General features: G+C 37.6%; 6 protein-coding genes across 6 annotated transcripts; 2 read left to right on the forward strand and 4 right to left on the reverse strand.

The window, feature by feature from the left end:
• Positions 1-16: 16 nt before the first annotated feature.
• Positions 17-1,726, reverse strand: SOCG_04302 (ribosomal protein subunit S5). Its single transcript, XM_013165144.1, has 2 exons — positions 458-1,726; positions 17-397 (listed from the first exon to the last, which is right to left on the reverse strand). The coding sequence occupies exons 1-2, from the start codon at positions 1,404-1,406 to the stop codon at positions 180-182; spliced, it is 1,167 nt and encodes a 388-aa protein (XP_013020598.1). The 5' UTR covers positions 1,407-1,726; the 3' UTR covers positions 17-179.
• A 143-nt stretch (positions 1,727-1,869) lies between these two features.
• Positions 1,870-4,865, forward strand: SOCG_04301 (DNAJ domain-containing protein DNAJB family protein). Its single transcript, XM_013165143.1, has one exon. The coding sequence runs from the start codon at positions 2,361-2,363 to the stop codon at positions 3,204-3,206; it is 846 nt and encodes a 281-aa protein (XP_013020597.1). The 5' UTR covers positions 1,870-2,360; the 3' UTR covers positions 3,207-4,865.
• On the reverse strand, positions 3,362-4,803 carry SOCG_04300 (carrier with solute carrier repeats). The gene is made up of 2 exons (XM_013165142.1): positions 4,498-4,803; positions 3,362-4,357 (listed from the first exon to the last, which is right to left on the reverse strand). The coding sequence occupies exons 1-2, from the start codon at positions 4,522-4,524 to the stop codon at positions 3,500-3,502; spliced, it is 885 nt and encodes a 294-aa protein (XP_013020596.1). The 5' UTR covers positions 4,525-4,803; the 3' UTR covers positions 3,362-3,499.
• On the reverse strand, positions 4,740-8,201 carry SOCG_04299 (lanosterol synthase Erg7). Its single transcript, XM_013165141.1, has 3 exons — positions 6,855-8,201; positions 6,199-6,816; positions 4,740-6,152 (listed from the first exon to the last, which is right to left on the reverse strand). Exons 1-3 carry the CDS (start codon positions 8,187-8,189, stop codon positions 5,865-5,867), a joined length of 2,241 nt encoding a protein of 746 aa, XP_013020595.1. The 5' UTR covers positions 8,190-8,201; the 3' UTR covers positions 4,740-5,864.
• A 798-nt stretch (positions 8,202-8,999) lies between these two features.
• SOCG_04298 (heat shock protein S) lies at positions 9,000-11,365 on the reverse strand. The gene has a single exon (XM_013165140.1). The coding sequence runs from the start codon at positions 11,115-11,117 to the stop codon at positions 9,198-9,200; it is 1,920 nt and encodes a 639-aa protein (XP_013020594.1). The 5' UTR covers positions 11,118-11,365; the 3' UTR covers positions 9,000-9,197.
• Positions 11,366-12,121: 756 nt separating this feature from the next.
• SOCG_04297 (uncharacterized protein) lies at positions 12,122-13,879 on the forward strand. Its single transcript, XM_013165139.1, has 3 exons — positions 12,122-12,945; positions 13,012-13,118; positions 13,161-13,879. The coding sequence occupies exons 1-3, from the start codon at positions 12,788-12,790 to the stop codon at positions 13,727-13,729; spliced, it is 834 nt and encodes a 277-aa protein (XP_013020593.1). The 5' UTR covers positions 12,122-12,787; the 3' UTR covers positions 13,730-13,879.
• The last annotated feature ends 18 nt before the right edge of the window (positions 13,880-13,897 follow it).

Below are 13,897 nucleotides of genomic sequence, written 5' to 3' on the forward strand. Positions count from 1 at the left end.
TAATATTATGGAATCAAATAATAAAGTGATCTTAAATGCATTATAACGAGTACTTTTTAGAATTGCAAATTCTTGTTGACAAAAGAATATATGAAAGAAAGGATAAATGAAAAGTCATAAGTAGAATAATAGAGATTCAAATATTACACATGGTAGAAATTAAATGACACTTCTCAAATTTAGTGGGAACCTTTGTAATACTCACGTTGAACATCAACAATCTTATGACCACGTTGTAAAGCAATATCTTCCGGAAGTGTTTGCTCGTGTAGAGCTTCAAATACTGCTTTCACAACATTCATGCCATTTTTAGATCCCATAACATCACCGCTTAAATCTTTGATACCTGCACACCGGCAAATTTCAAACAAGATAGCGTTGCAACGCAAGCCAAAACCTAAAGAAGTATTAGTAGTTGTTCATAAAATACATAATCAATAATTATAATATCACTTACCAGCGGGACGTGAGCGTAAAGTAAGGTGGACGGCGTGAAACTTCTTATGCAAGTTGCCATACACAGTACGGTTTTCGTATCGTGGAATACTTTTCATGCTTTTGACCGCACGAGCACAAGATTGTTTATACGATAATGAATAATTGGCTGCCTTTCCTTCACCATAACCTATAACTCCGTTGCGATTACCAACGACGGTCAAAACATATATACTGGGAATTTTACCCTTACGGGTTTGGTTAACGACTCGACGAATAACTAAAGGAACAAAAACGAACGATTGCAAATAACTTTTTGGGACACCGGTAGTTTCCACCAAAAAATCACTCATGGTAGCGCCCTGATTTGTGCCCCCATAACTGAATGGAACGTGACTCGAAGGCGGCTTGCCGCGGAAAGCATCTATCGGGGGAGTATAATTTTTAAATTTTTCTTCATTAAACGCATTATATTCGTCAAAGTTTTGAAAATTGGCAAATTCATCTAAAGGACGAACATACTTGTCAAATGGAGAAAAATATTGCACATGTAAATTGGTTTGTCGTAAACCCTTAGCATTTTCTAATGCATGCTTAGAGAGGGGATGATTTTTTATATAGTCTTCTTGTAAAGAAGCGTCTTGTTGGAATTTTCTGACCATCTCTTCCCAAGGACTCTTAGTATCGCGCATCTCTTTTGAAACAATTTCGGGAGCTACTGGAGAGGATGCTTGGTCAGAAGATTCGGAATTAGATGGTCCTGGCTGTTGCGAAGCGACGTTGGAATTGACGGATTCACCAGAAGAATCAGACTTCGGAATTTCTTTGGCAGCAGTCTCCGGACTCTCTGGATGAGACTCGTCTTTTGAAGAAATATTTCTAAGCAGTCCACTTGTGTGGAAGGACGAGCATCCGAAACGATAGTTCAATCGCACATTTGCTCGAAAAAAGTGTAGTATATGATTCGTCATATTGGGTCGCTATTTATCCATGCAAAACGAATAGAGTCACAAATTTTAAAACAAAATACTTTCACAGTTGTGTTGATTCAATCAAATCGACTCATAAAACGGAAGAATCCCGAACAATACTTTTTAGTTTGCAACCCTTCTTCGGAGGAACAAATATTTCCACTTACTAATTTTTTTTTTATGAATTCAAAATTATTGCTACAAACGAATTGCCAAACGTTCGGCTGGAAGACTCTCCTTTAGCTTCCTCTCCTGGCGCGTTGTTTCTGTATAAAAGTCCTCCTAACCATGTACTCTCTAGTTGCAAACTCGTTGGGATGCGGTTTTACGCATTATACTATATTGCGCTATGAATTGTTAATAGTGTTATTTGGGAGAAGGATGCAAGTAAACACATAAACAAACCATTGTCTATAAATTAAAGAAACATAAAAAGCAATTAAAAGATGAATAATATAGTTAATGAAATGTTTATGCACTGAAAATTTATTTAGTCACTGACTTACATTTGTTTTGTTTCAAATGTGAGATGAACGACAATGCTTTAGATTAATAGCGTAAAAGTAAAAAAGAGTGATATCTGTTTCTTAAATCATCGTACTGGTTCGTCCGAATGTTTTGAATTTAACTCATTGTTTACTGTGGGCTATGCTCAAGTGTAAAAGCACTTTCCTATTAACTACGATAACCGCCTGTTCCTGTGAACAAGTAAAAATTTGTACTACTTCTTAGAAGTTATGAACAACTGGCTTTGTTTCTCGCCAGATTAGCTACAATTTGCAGTGATTTCTACAAATCTGGCACCCAAGTAAATACCGTCATTGTCCAGGTCCAAAGAGACTATACGGAGTCTATATTTGATCGTTTTCATTTTTTTAGCTAAATTTTTAGCTATATTATATCAATTTACTTCTTCCTCTTACTAGTTCTTTCTGAGAAGCCAATGTTGCAGTCATGAAGTACTTTATTTCTCAATTCTCCAGATATGGCAGACTGAACTGGTTTCGAAAAAGTGCTACTACATTTACGCCTAAAAATTTGAAATCCTTGACTCCTTACGAAATAATGGAGCTTCCGAGAACATGTACTCCAGCTGACATCAAGAGAAAATACATAGAATTGGTAAAGCTGCGTCACCCAGACAAGAACAAAAGTGGGTCCCCTGAGGATGTTGCTCTGAAAGCACTTGATGAAAAGAACCGGCAAGAATACTTCCGTCTTCTGGTAGCTGCAAAGTCCTTGCTAACCGATCATCAACGGCGCCTCGAGTATGACCGCTTTGGGTTCCACTGGAATCAACTGTCTGGTTCACAACCTTCTCCTAAACCATCGGCGAATCCCAGATATCCTATGTATTCTCGTTACCGCCGCTCTTCTGGAATGGGAAGCTGGGAAGAATATTACTACAACTCATTTGATTTTGAACAAAATCATAAAGCAAAGGGTGATTTTAAAAAGGAAGACGACGAGGGAATGATAGTTTTTGCGGCTATCCTTTCTTTACTTATCATCTTTTCGGTGTATTCAAACTACAGAAATTCGAAGTTTTACCGAGAAGCTCGTGCTGCTGCAATTGAACAGTCAGAAGGCGATTTTGGTGCTTACAGTACTGGAATGTCTGATTTAAGTAAGGACGATCGTATATCACGATTTTTGATCATTCGTGATCAAAGCCTAAAGTCTGATTCCTCCCCCTCTTCTTCCAGTTCTGAACTTCCATTGCACACTTCTTCCCCTTCCTTGGCTCCGTCTTCTTCTTCTGAGTTATCATTACCTGCTCCTGCTTCTCCCCCCTCTTGATGCTTCTAAATATTTAAGTTTTTTTTTCTGTCAACATTTTTTCATTTAATCTAGTATCTGTGCTACCACTGTCTTTATTATTTTTTCTATTTTACCATGTCTTATGTTCGTTTTTCTAGCTGTTCTTTGAGTATGAAATCGCATGATTTAGTTTAGTTTTTGACCTAACAGCCAAGAAAACATATTGTATTTACAACATACTGAACTTAATGAAAAAAAAAACTAATTATCCTATTCTATTTGAAAGGAGAGGAGGTATTAATGATTATAGTTAAATATGGAATGGAATTTCCTTAAAGATGTCGGACACTTTGCGACACGGTTTCATAAACATAAAATGTAGCAGCATTCACGGGAGCTGCACGTACAATAACTGGAATGAAGCCTCTATAAAACCCCTTCATACCGGAGGTTGAATAGATTCCTTGAGCACATTGCCAGGCATTTTTATAAATAGCTTTCGATGAGAAGCCGTCAGTCTGTATTTTAGACTTGACAATGTCGAAAGGATAGGCTAATATCCACATCGAGTATCCACATGCTGCACCAAAAACACATAGTTTCCAACCTGGAATTTGAGAACGGTCCTTCAATTGATGCTTTTCCATGCTACGCTTTATCAACGTTTCATAAGTCAGAAAATATACACCTGAACCATGACCTTCACGAAGGGCAGTAGGAATAAACCCTTTCATAATTCCTTTTATTCCATATTGAGAAGAGATTTTCCTGATACAATCCAATGGTCCACTATACAACTTATTGGCGTCCGTCTGGATTTGAAGACGAATACGAATATGCTCGACAGGACCCACTAAGAGCGAATTGGCCAATCCAGAGATGGCACCGGCAGTATAAAACTGAGGTACCGACATGGGATTTCCATTACGACTGAAAAATCGTTTGGTATACTCATATGTAGCGAATTGGATGGAAACACAAAATCCAATTCCTAAGAGCGGCGTCACGGTACCTTTATAAAATGCCCCAAGACCTTCATTTTTGGATATCTTTTTGACACAATCTATAGCATTATCGTACAGTGGAGAGCCAAAGCTTTGAGACTGAAGACGAACTTTTACACAATCAAAAGGTTGACCGACTAAAACTTGTGCTATACCTCCAGTTGCACCAGCAAAAAAGTCTTTTGCCTAGATAATTGTTGTTAGCTCGCGTTTTTTTGTAAACTTTTTAAAAAAGTTTTTCTGGGTCACCACTAAGTAGCGGGGGGCGATTTAACCAAATTTTTCTCTTTCTTTTTTATATTTTTTTCTCAATATTTACTACTTACCGATTGTAAAAATGCTCCGTCTGTCATCTAAGAAATAGCCCAAGATGGTGGTATGGTTTTCGCAATTCAAGAAGTAAGCTATGGTTACGACTGAAACGTTTATGTCCTGACAAAGAAATCCAGAATTTAGTGAACGAGAAACTTTGAGAAGGATAAATATCAGTAAGTTTTATTTCAGTATCAAGATAATCGGAAGTTATCTTTCTGTTGGGTTCCTAATGATTGTGGTCTTTAATCTAATACAGTTCATTGTTTCACTTATAACCAGCCTAGTTTCTATATTAATGATATTTTCTGTTATGGAAATATATGATTAAAAAATAATACAAAGTTGTTCAGATAGTGTACAGCATTTGCTTGATCATAAATCAGACATGATTGTAGAGAATTCTTTTAGATAATTTTCTTTCTTTATTCCTGAAAAAGAATAAAAAATAAATTGTTGCTTATCCCCGGCAATCTGCACGTAGAATAAAGCGGTATCCAGCCATAATTTGTGTTTAGATGGGAAAGTTAATATTGAATATCCGTTTCATTAAAAACATTTCATAACTTTGATCGACGAATGTGCAGTTGCTTTCAGTATTAAAAGAGATAATTTACTCGACCATTATATAGTCTTTCTAGTCGTCGACGAAAATCGGTTGAAACCATAGCATCAAAGTCAAGAGCTCGCCAGATTCTACTAGTTTAACTGCGTTGCAATCTTTTTTAGCATGATCATACGCCACTATTTCATGAATACTTCTAAGACTGTGTTTAGTGTATCAAGCAATCTTTCTAGTATTTGAAAAACGTATCGCGAATGTATTTACGTTGGTCTTCAGAACCATCTGTCCTATTTTTTCCATTGTTAAATGTCTGGTGGAAAGGTATACTTCACTTAGATAAACTCTATATGCATCGTATTATTCTAGTAATTAGTACTAGACATAACTTTACTTGTAAATGAGAGTCGATCAAAGTTTTCCATAAGCGTGACGCAGACCTGACAAAGCATGCACGCCTAACTTTCAAAGTAATATGTTAATGATATTTTATATGAGCATCAGTGTGTTCACTAGTTGAAGTGTATGATAATAGAAAAGCGTTCATATCTCTCGAGTAACTTAATCACTTGGTTAAACATAAGATATCAATTCGTGATTTATAGCTCGCTTACAAAAAACTAGTTATATCATGACGATAAATTGAGGTAGTTATATTGAAACTTCATATCAATCGTACCGATCATCAACTTGCCTTAAGAAATATTAATAAGGGTTGAGGCGAAACAATAAACATTACCATGTTATTGATCATCGTAACGGATTTTAGGATCTCAATTACCCGAGAATTCATCTGAAAAAATTCGAGCGTATTACTCTTTACTCGGAAATATAATTTCCATATTGTCTTGCAAATAACCCTAGAGCATGAATAGAAAAATAAAACTTGTAGTTTGGGTAAGCAATAGCTACCGACTTGTTGAAAATTCCTTCAATTGAATTTTGTTTCCAGCTTCCATTGCTAGCTTGTGTTTTCATAATGAATTGAATCCCTTTTTCAATTGGCTTTCTGTGAGGGTACTTGGCATGCATCAAAGCTAGCAAAGCCCAGCTAGTTTGCGTTACTAAGCTAGATTCTGTTTCTGTGTAATTTTCAGTGAGACATGCCTATTAATGTTAGTTTAAATTTTAATAGCAATCCTGACTTGCTTACCATATAGCTTTCACTCCATCCTCCATCCGGCCTTTGTTTAGACAAAAGAAATTCGCAAGCCTTTCTTTGTACATCACAATTCTCATAACATCTACCAACCGTAGCTAAGGAATCGGTTGCAAACATAGCTGCATAAGTAAAACAAATCGCCCAACTACCATACCAGCTACCATCGGGACGTTGAGATTTAATAACAAATGATAAGGCATTACGAATTGTTTTCTCAATTTCTTCACGACGGTAAGATTCATCGTAAAGAGTAAACGCTCGTAAAGCAAGGACCACAGATGTTGTACATTCAGGGTAAGAGTATTCAACCATGATCTTGCCAAAAACTTCAGCGGGGTTCAACTGTTCTAACCATTCAGACGCTCTTGCCGGCTCATAAGAAGCAAATCCAAAGTCTTTATTTTGCATCAGCAATAGAACGTCAACAGCTTCTCTTAATCGAGAAAGGCTTACTGGTTTGCCAAATTCAGGAAGAGATTGCACTTTTAATACTGCTCGCAAAGCCTCCGATGTTGTATCCGAAACTGTGTAACCTTGTGTAATGTTACTAAAAGGCCATGCACCTTTGCTATTATGCCTATATCCTTTTCCCGCATATTCATTTCGTATCTAAAAGGTTAGATAAAAATCGATAAATAGCTACATACCTGTTGCCTATCCAAGAACTCTAAAGCTCTGATCATATCTTTTTGGTACATCTTTGACTCACATAACCCGGAATCAACTAGTGCATTTAATGTAAAGGATGCCTCCCATACTTGAAGTCCGTTTGTTCCTCGCATTAACATCCCCTCAGGCTGGACCCACATAAATTCATGTAAACGTCGTATAATCTTTTGGAATGCTTTGCTACTTGGTCCTTCCTGATAGTAAACGCACAGAGTATTCAACGCGGCATTCACAGGACCCAAACAAGCATAATCTGTATTTTCGTTTTCAAGTTGAATCAATTGGTAAGCTTTCTTTGTCCCTAGTTTTCTTATCCACTGAGGACGAACAAAAGTAAAGTACTTATCCATTAACCAGTTCAAAGAATTCAAAACTGTTGTATGTGGATGACACAAATCAGTTTCATATACTGTGTTTCTATGCTTGGAAAAATCGATAGAATCATAATCATCAACATAAAGCTCTTCACGGAGTTCACGTATGAAGGCGTTGATAGGACAAGATAACTGCTCCCCATATAAATAACCCATTGGTAAATAAACTTGTCTGGCATGGCACCACCATCTTCCTGGATGAACCGGGACCCAATCTGGTAGAAGCCATAATTCAGGTGGAATTGGGTTCATGCCATTCCAGTCATAACAGTTGAGCGTGGCTAACCAAAGCTTTCCCCAATGTGGGTTAGCAATAGCACCCCCGAGTCTATGAAGACAGGCCCGTGCTCTGACAGCAATTGGATGATCTTTCTTCATGCCTAGAATACGAAGTACGGCATAGTTTAAGGATGTACCAAATACTGTAGATGCACCCTCCGTATGAATTCCCCAACCTCCGTCATCGTTTGTATGATTTACCAAGTACTGAGTAATTTCTTCTGGCCAACCTCTTGGGAAAGCAGTTTGTGTAATGTAGAACGAAAAAACAATACCTGGTAGTAGAAACATCGGCCCTTCATAAGGGCTAGCCCAATGTCCGTCATTCAGTTGCAGACGACGAAAAAACTCGTATCCATGAACAGCACTTTCCAAAGGTGTCTTCGCGGGCTGTACATTTGGCGCATCTTCTAAATCCAGACCGAGGAAATATTTCTCTGCAAAGCTTAGCGGACGCGACTTTGCTTCCTCTTCGCTAGTAAGAAATTCCCAACTTTCGCCTCCATCTGGCCCAATGTTTAAGCGCCAAAGACGTTTGTCCAATTCAGGAACCGTTTTGGACCAGTCAGGTCGAAAACGAGAAGGCTCCATTGTCTCCACTTGTATAAAAAAGTAGGATACTTCCGTGTTGTAGGCTTGTTTATCGATGTCATAACCCATATACGATATTACAGATTTATTGATATAGTTATCATATAAGAATAACGGTTTTTTATTGAAATGAATAAACAAAGTTGTTAGAAGAAAAAGTCGAATATAGACAGAAAATTCTTTAAACGGAGTCGTTCTTTAATCACGAGAACTTTTGGAAACACATGTCAAATCTTCCAAAATGATCACTTGACTGACCTAGCTAAAAAAGTTGCTCCTAGAACTCGACTCGTGAAACAGAACCCTTGAGGGAATTGAATCTAAGTAATGCCAAAGTATCCTATTTGATAGCAATTTTTCTAAATTTTTAATACCTTTTTTCGTTGACAACTTGTTCACATTGCAAGGACAAATCATCTGTGACATAAGTTAATGATATTCCTAGAAACAAGTAGAATGCAATCATATTATTAGCTATCTTAATTCACTTTAAAAATATTTATTAATTTTGGATTCCTGTCCTGCTTTACTTAAAAGCTAAACAACGTTATTTTAACTTTTTGGCAAAGACTTTACATTGTTTGAATGAATTGAATTCGCAGTGAATAAATACGGATGAATAGCTCGTCGAAAGCATCAACAACATTACTCGATTGCTTCATCATACTGTTCTCAGATAACTCCCATAAATGTTTAACCAATATGTTAGCTAATTATAAAACGCCAAAGCAGTACGTTTGCGTACTATTTATTTCGTCTGGACGTTTAGACCTATTATCACAAAATATAATTTGTATAGGAGCAACATATCTACTAACTTAAGAGTAGTAGAATTTAATATGTTCACATCAGTCAATGATCTATATAAACGTTACATTACGGAGTCTTTCAAACTAGAGCTTTATCCATGCAATATTATATTGATTAATCATTCATTAACTAAGAAAATAAACCCATAAAAGTTTCGCAGTATCATTAAAATTTCAAAACACCAAATTAGACTACTAAGCCGTAAAGAATATGCAAATACATTATGCAAAGTTCAAAACTTGTCTAGTCTCACGTATTAACCACACTTTAATCCACTTCTTCGACTTCAGGACCTTGTTCACCGCCAGGAGCTGCACCGGGGGGAGCACCAGGAGCACCGCCAGGAGCACCACCAGCTTGGTAAACCTTAGCCATGATGGGGTTGGCAACACCTTCTAATTCCTTTTGCTTGGCTTCGTATTCATCCTTAGCAGCAGTGGTGTTGTTGTCCAACCATTCGATAGTCTCCTTTACAGCCTTGTCAATGGATTCCTTGTCGGAGGCGTCAACCTTGTCCTTCAAGTTAGGATCATCCATGGAGTTACGCAAAGAGTAAGCGTAAGATTCCAAGTGGTTCTTGGCTTGGATACGAGCAGCTTCGGCCTCATCTTCAGCCTTGTACTTCTCAGCATCAGCAACCATACGGTCAATTTCTTCCTTGGAGAGACGGCCCTTGTCATTGGTGATGGTAATCTTTTGAGTCTTACCAGTACCCTTCTCAAGAGCAGAAACATTCAAGATACCGTTAGCATCAACATCGAAGGTAACTTCGATTTGAGGAACACCACGAGGAGCAGGGGGGATACCGGAGAGCTCGAACTTACCGAGCAAGTTGCAGTCCTTGGTACGAGCACGCTCACCTTCGAAGACTTGAATCAAGACACCAGGTTGGTTGTCGGAGTAAGTAGAGAAGACTTCGGACTTCTTGGTAGGAATAGTAGTGTTACGCTTGATAAGAGGAGTCATAACACCACCAGCGGTTTCGATACCCATAGAAAGAGGAGCAACATCCAATAATAAAAGGTCTTGGGCCTTTTCAGAGGTATCACCGGTTAAGATGGCAGCTTGGACGGCAGCACCATAGGCAACGGCCTCATCAGGGTTGATGGACTTGCAAGGCTCTTTACCGTGGAAGAAGTCGGAAACAAGCTTTTGGATACGAGGGATACGAGTAGAACCACCAACCAAAACAATTTCATCAACAGAGGACTTGTCAACCTTTGCATCACGGAGAACCTTCTCGACAGGCTCCATGGTGTTACGGAATAGGTCAGAGCACAATTCTTCGAAACGAGCACGAGTGATAGAGGTGTAGAAGTCAATACCCTCGTACATGGAATCAATCTCAATGCTAGCTTGAGAAGAAGAAGAAAGAGTACGCTTAGCACGTTCACAAGCGGTACGAAGACGACGAACAGCACGAGCATTACCGCTGATGTCCTTCTTGTTCTTACGCTTGAATTCTTGGATGAAGTGGTTGACCAAGCGAGAGTCAAAATCTTCACCACCCAAGTGAGTGTCACCAGCAGTGGACTTGACTTCGAAGATACCCTCCTCAATGGTCAAGAGGGAAACATCAAAGGTACCACCACCAAGATCGAAAATCAAGACGTTTGTTTCTTTTTGAGTGTTACGGTCTAAACCATAAGCAATGGCGGCAGCAGTAGGTTCGTTAATGATACGCAAGACGTTCATACCAGCAATCGTACCGGCGTCTTTGGTAGCTTGACGTTGAGAATCGTTAAAGTAGGCAGGAACAGTAACGACAGCATCTGTAATTTTACTTCCCATGTATGCTTCAGCAACTTCACGCATCTTCAGTAAGACCATAGAAGAAATTTCTTCTGGAGTAAAGGTCTTGGTTTCTCCTTTGAATTCAACTTGGAGCAATGGCTTGCCACCCTTGTCAACGACTTTAAAAGGCCAGTGCTTCATATCAGACTGTACCTCAGCGTCAGTAAAGCGGCGACCGATCAAACGCTTAGCGTCAAAGATGGTGTTGTGAGGATTCATAGCAACTTGGTTCTTCGCAGCATCACCAATTAATCGTTCAGTGTCTGTGAAGGCAACATAAGAAGGAGTGGTACGGTTACCTTGGTCATTGGCAATGATTTCAACACGGTTGTTGGAAAAATGTCCAACACAAGAGTAGGTAGTACCCAAATCAATTCCGATAGACTTACTCATATTCGTAAATAATAGTCGTTAAAAATTCGTAAAAGCGATCGCTCAAACAAAATATGCGAGTATACAATTGATATCTCTATCAAGTAAACAATGCGACAAATATATCAGACGCAGAAAAGTGATGCAAATTGTATCGTTCAAGTAATGTTAAAAAATTGGCTCGTAAATAATGTTACACTTCCAATTCTAGTTTTGAAGAGAATGGTTGTTTGTGAAAAGACAAAGTGAATTTATACAAGAACTTTCGCTTCTGGAAGGTTCACAACCCTTGCCCTCTGGAGACTTCGAGAAGAGACGAGACGCTAGTAGTAGAGGCGAACCAAATAGGGTAGTATCTTCTACGACGCTAATATGTAAACAATAGAACATGAAAGAAAAACAATGTAGAACAATAGAGAATAAAACAAACTCGAAAGGCAATAGAATTTTCATTTAATTTTCATGCAATAGAAGTTTAGACATGATCTGAAACGAACTTAATTAGGTATTTACTATCCTGAAATGCTCTTGTTCTAATTATGGAGGTTTCGTAACAAGGCTGTTGAACGAAATAAAAAAATCATACACATTCCTATTTTTTTTTTAAACCAAGTTAAGAACTGGTATGCTTTTCAATTTTTAAAAAGGTTGGTCTACTTACAATTGGATGACGAAACTTTTTCTCATCGTACAGGGAATCAAGGAGGGCAGACGAAAGAGGAGAGATGTCTCTTGCATTCAATAAAAACTAACTAAATATCTTTTTACTCAATTTTTTGCAGTTTGTCGAAAAAATAAATTGTTCAAGTGTTTTTTGTTTTCCTACTCTAACTTCCCCACACAAAGGAATGACGTTCATATTCGTCAAACCTTTAGCGAAATGTCGCGATTTACAAACAATGCGACTGATGGTTGTTGCCTTTAATATACTATTGAAAAGTTCAGGACATGAGTATAGTTAGAAACTATTAGTAATATTTTAAATAAACCCATATATTAACACATCAATTGTAAATCCGGGACATAAGAGAGTTTCAATCAATTGTTGTAGTAGAATGCTATGTGAACAGATCCAAAAAGGACGAATAGCTTTTTGGGCCTTAGGATTTCTTACCATGAAACGGATATGAGATTCTAATATTTTTTTTCCCATTAAACGGTACAGTGTCAACAGAGCAAGCAGTATATATCTCTTGAGTTTTAGTATGTCTACCATCTTTACGATTTCATGCTCCAATTGACGATGCCGACTTAAACAAAAGAGATGGACGAAATCCGAAGTCTACAATCTTTTAGTTCATTTTATGATACTATACGTTTAAAAGAATACTAATGAGTATCCCAAGGTTTGGAAATCCTCATGGTGTTAAGTAGTAATTTTGGTACTCGTAAAAGAATCTAAATCATTTCTCTAAACCTTTATTTTTTTATACTAACAACAGTTCTTTGATACATCTATGATATACTACTGAGAATAACTAAAGATTGACGCTTCCTATACTTGCGCTAACATAATATATTGTTTGAAGCAAATAAAAGTTTCACTCAGTTTTCATAGGAACATTTAGATACATAATTTAATCCATTTTGTCTTCAGCTATTTAACTGGAAAATGTGCTAGTATTCCCCTGGTTGCTTTTCAGTATGCTTTCATCAATCCTCTTCACTGACTGCGCATATTACAATTTCACATGGTTCCTCCTACATCTGGAAAAACACGATTACCATGCAAAATACTCGTTCATAATCTCCCGGAAACGCTACCAGAAGAAATTTTCCTAAAGTCCATAGCGTCTTTTCATCCTTTTATAAACTGGCACCGGTATCACCAGGGAAAAAGGCAAAATCCGTAAGTGAACTCCAAAGTCTTCTCCTTATTTCATTTATAATTAATTGATTTTGTTCTTTTTATTAGACCTCAACCGAATATTCCTTCTTTTGCTTACCTAAAGTTCAAATCAGAATCTCACGTTCATGACTTCTTTCGCTTCTATCAAGGGCATGTATTTGTTGACAAAGATGGTAAGGAATCATCATTTTTAGATGTTATTATTAATTTATCAGAAAATGTCTACCGTGCTTTGCTACTAGTTGCTCCTTTTCAAAAAGTCCCACCTGTTAAATCAAAACCCGACTCTTTAAACGGAACCATTGAAGATGATCCCGTCTTTAAAGCTTTTGTGGATAAGTGGAATGAGAGTTTAATACCTCCTCCACCTCCTTCGCCTTCTCATTACATACAAAATACTTCAACTCCGTTACTTCATTATTTAGCAGAGAAACGTGGAGCTACCGGGGCTTCTCCGAAACCTACTAAATCTAAGAAGGAAAAAAAACAAAGGTCAAAAAAAAGCAAGCCGGTAGCTTCTTCCTCGAAACAAGCTTCTCCCATAGATCATTCAACCGGCCAGCCTTCTCAATCTTTGGAGTCAAAAGAGTCAGTGAAACAAGATTCAGCTCCTCCAAAACGTATTGGCAAAAAGAAATCAAAACCAAAGAAAAACACAAAAGCTCCTGCCTCGTCTACGAGTATAGCAGACTCAATACACAAACCAAACGAAAGCGCTAAAGCAGTACCGAAGAAGGTATCACCCAAAAAAAAGAAAGTTCAAAATAAACCCGAAAAGGAGTAGATCTTTTTACAAGAAGTTTCATGTCCCTTTCCTTCTATTCAATTGCCATATGTTAAACTTGTTTGTCGTTGTTATTTATACTCACTATAAATATAGATAGTTATAAACTGTTATATCCACTTATACACATCTTACATGCACCATCAATACAAAATACAAATATATACT

The sequence above is a fragment of the Schizosaccharomyces octosporus genome, assembly GCF_000150505.1.
Source record: "Schizosaccharomyces octosporus yFS286 unplaced genomic scaffold supercont6.3, whole genome shotgun sequence".
NCBI lineage: Eukaryota > Fungi > Ascomycota > Schizosaccharomycetes > Schizosaccharomycetales > Schizosaccharomycetaceae > Schizosaccharomyces > Schizosaccharomyces octosporus.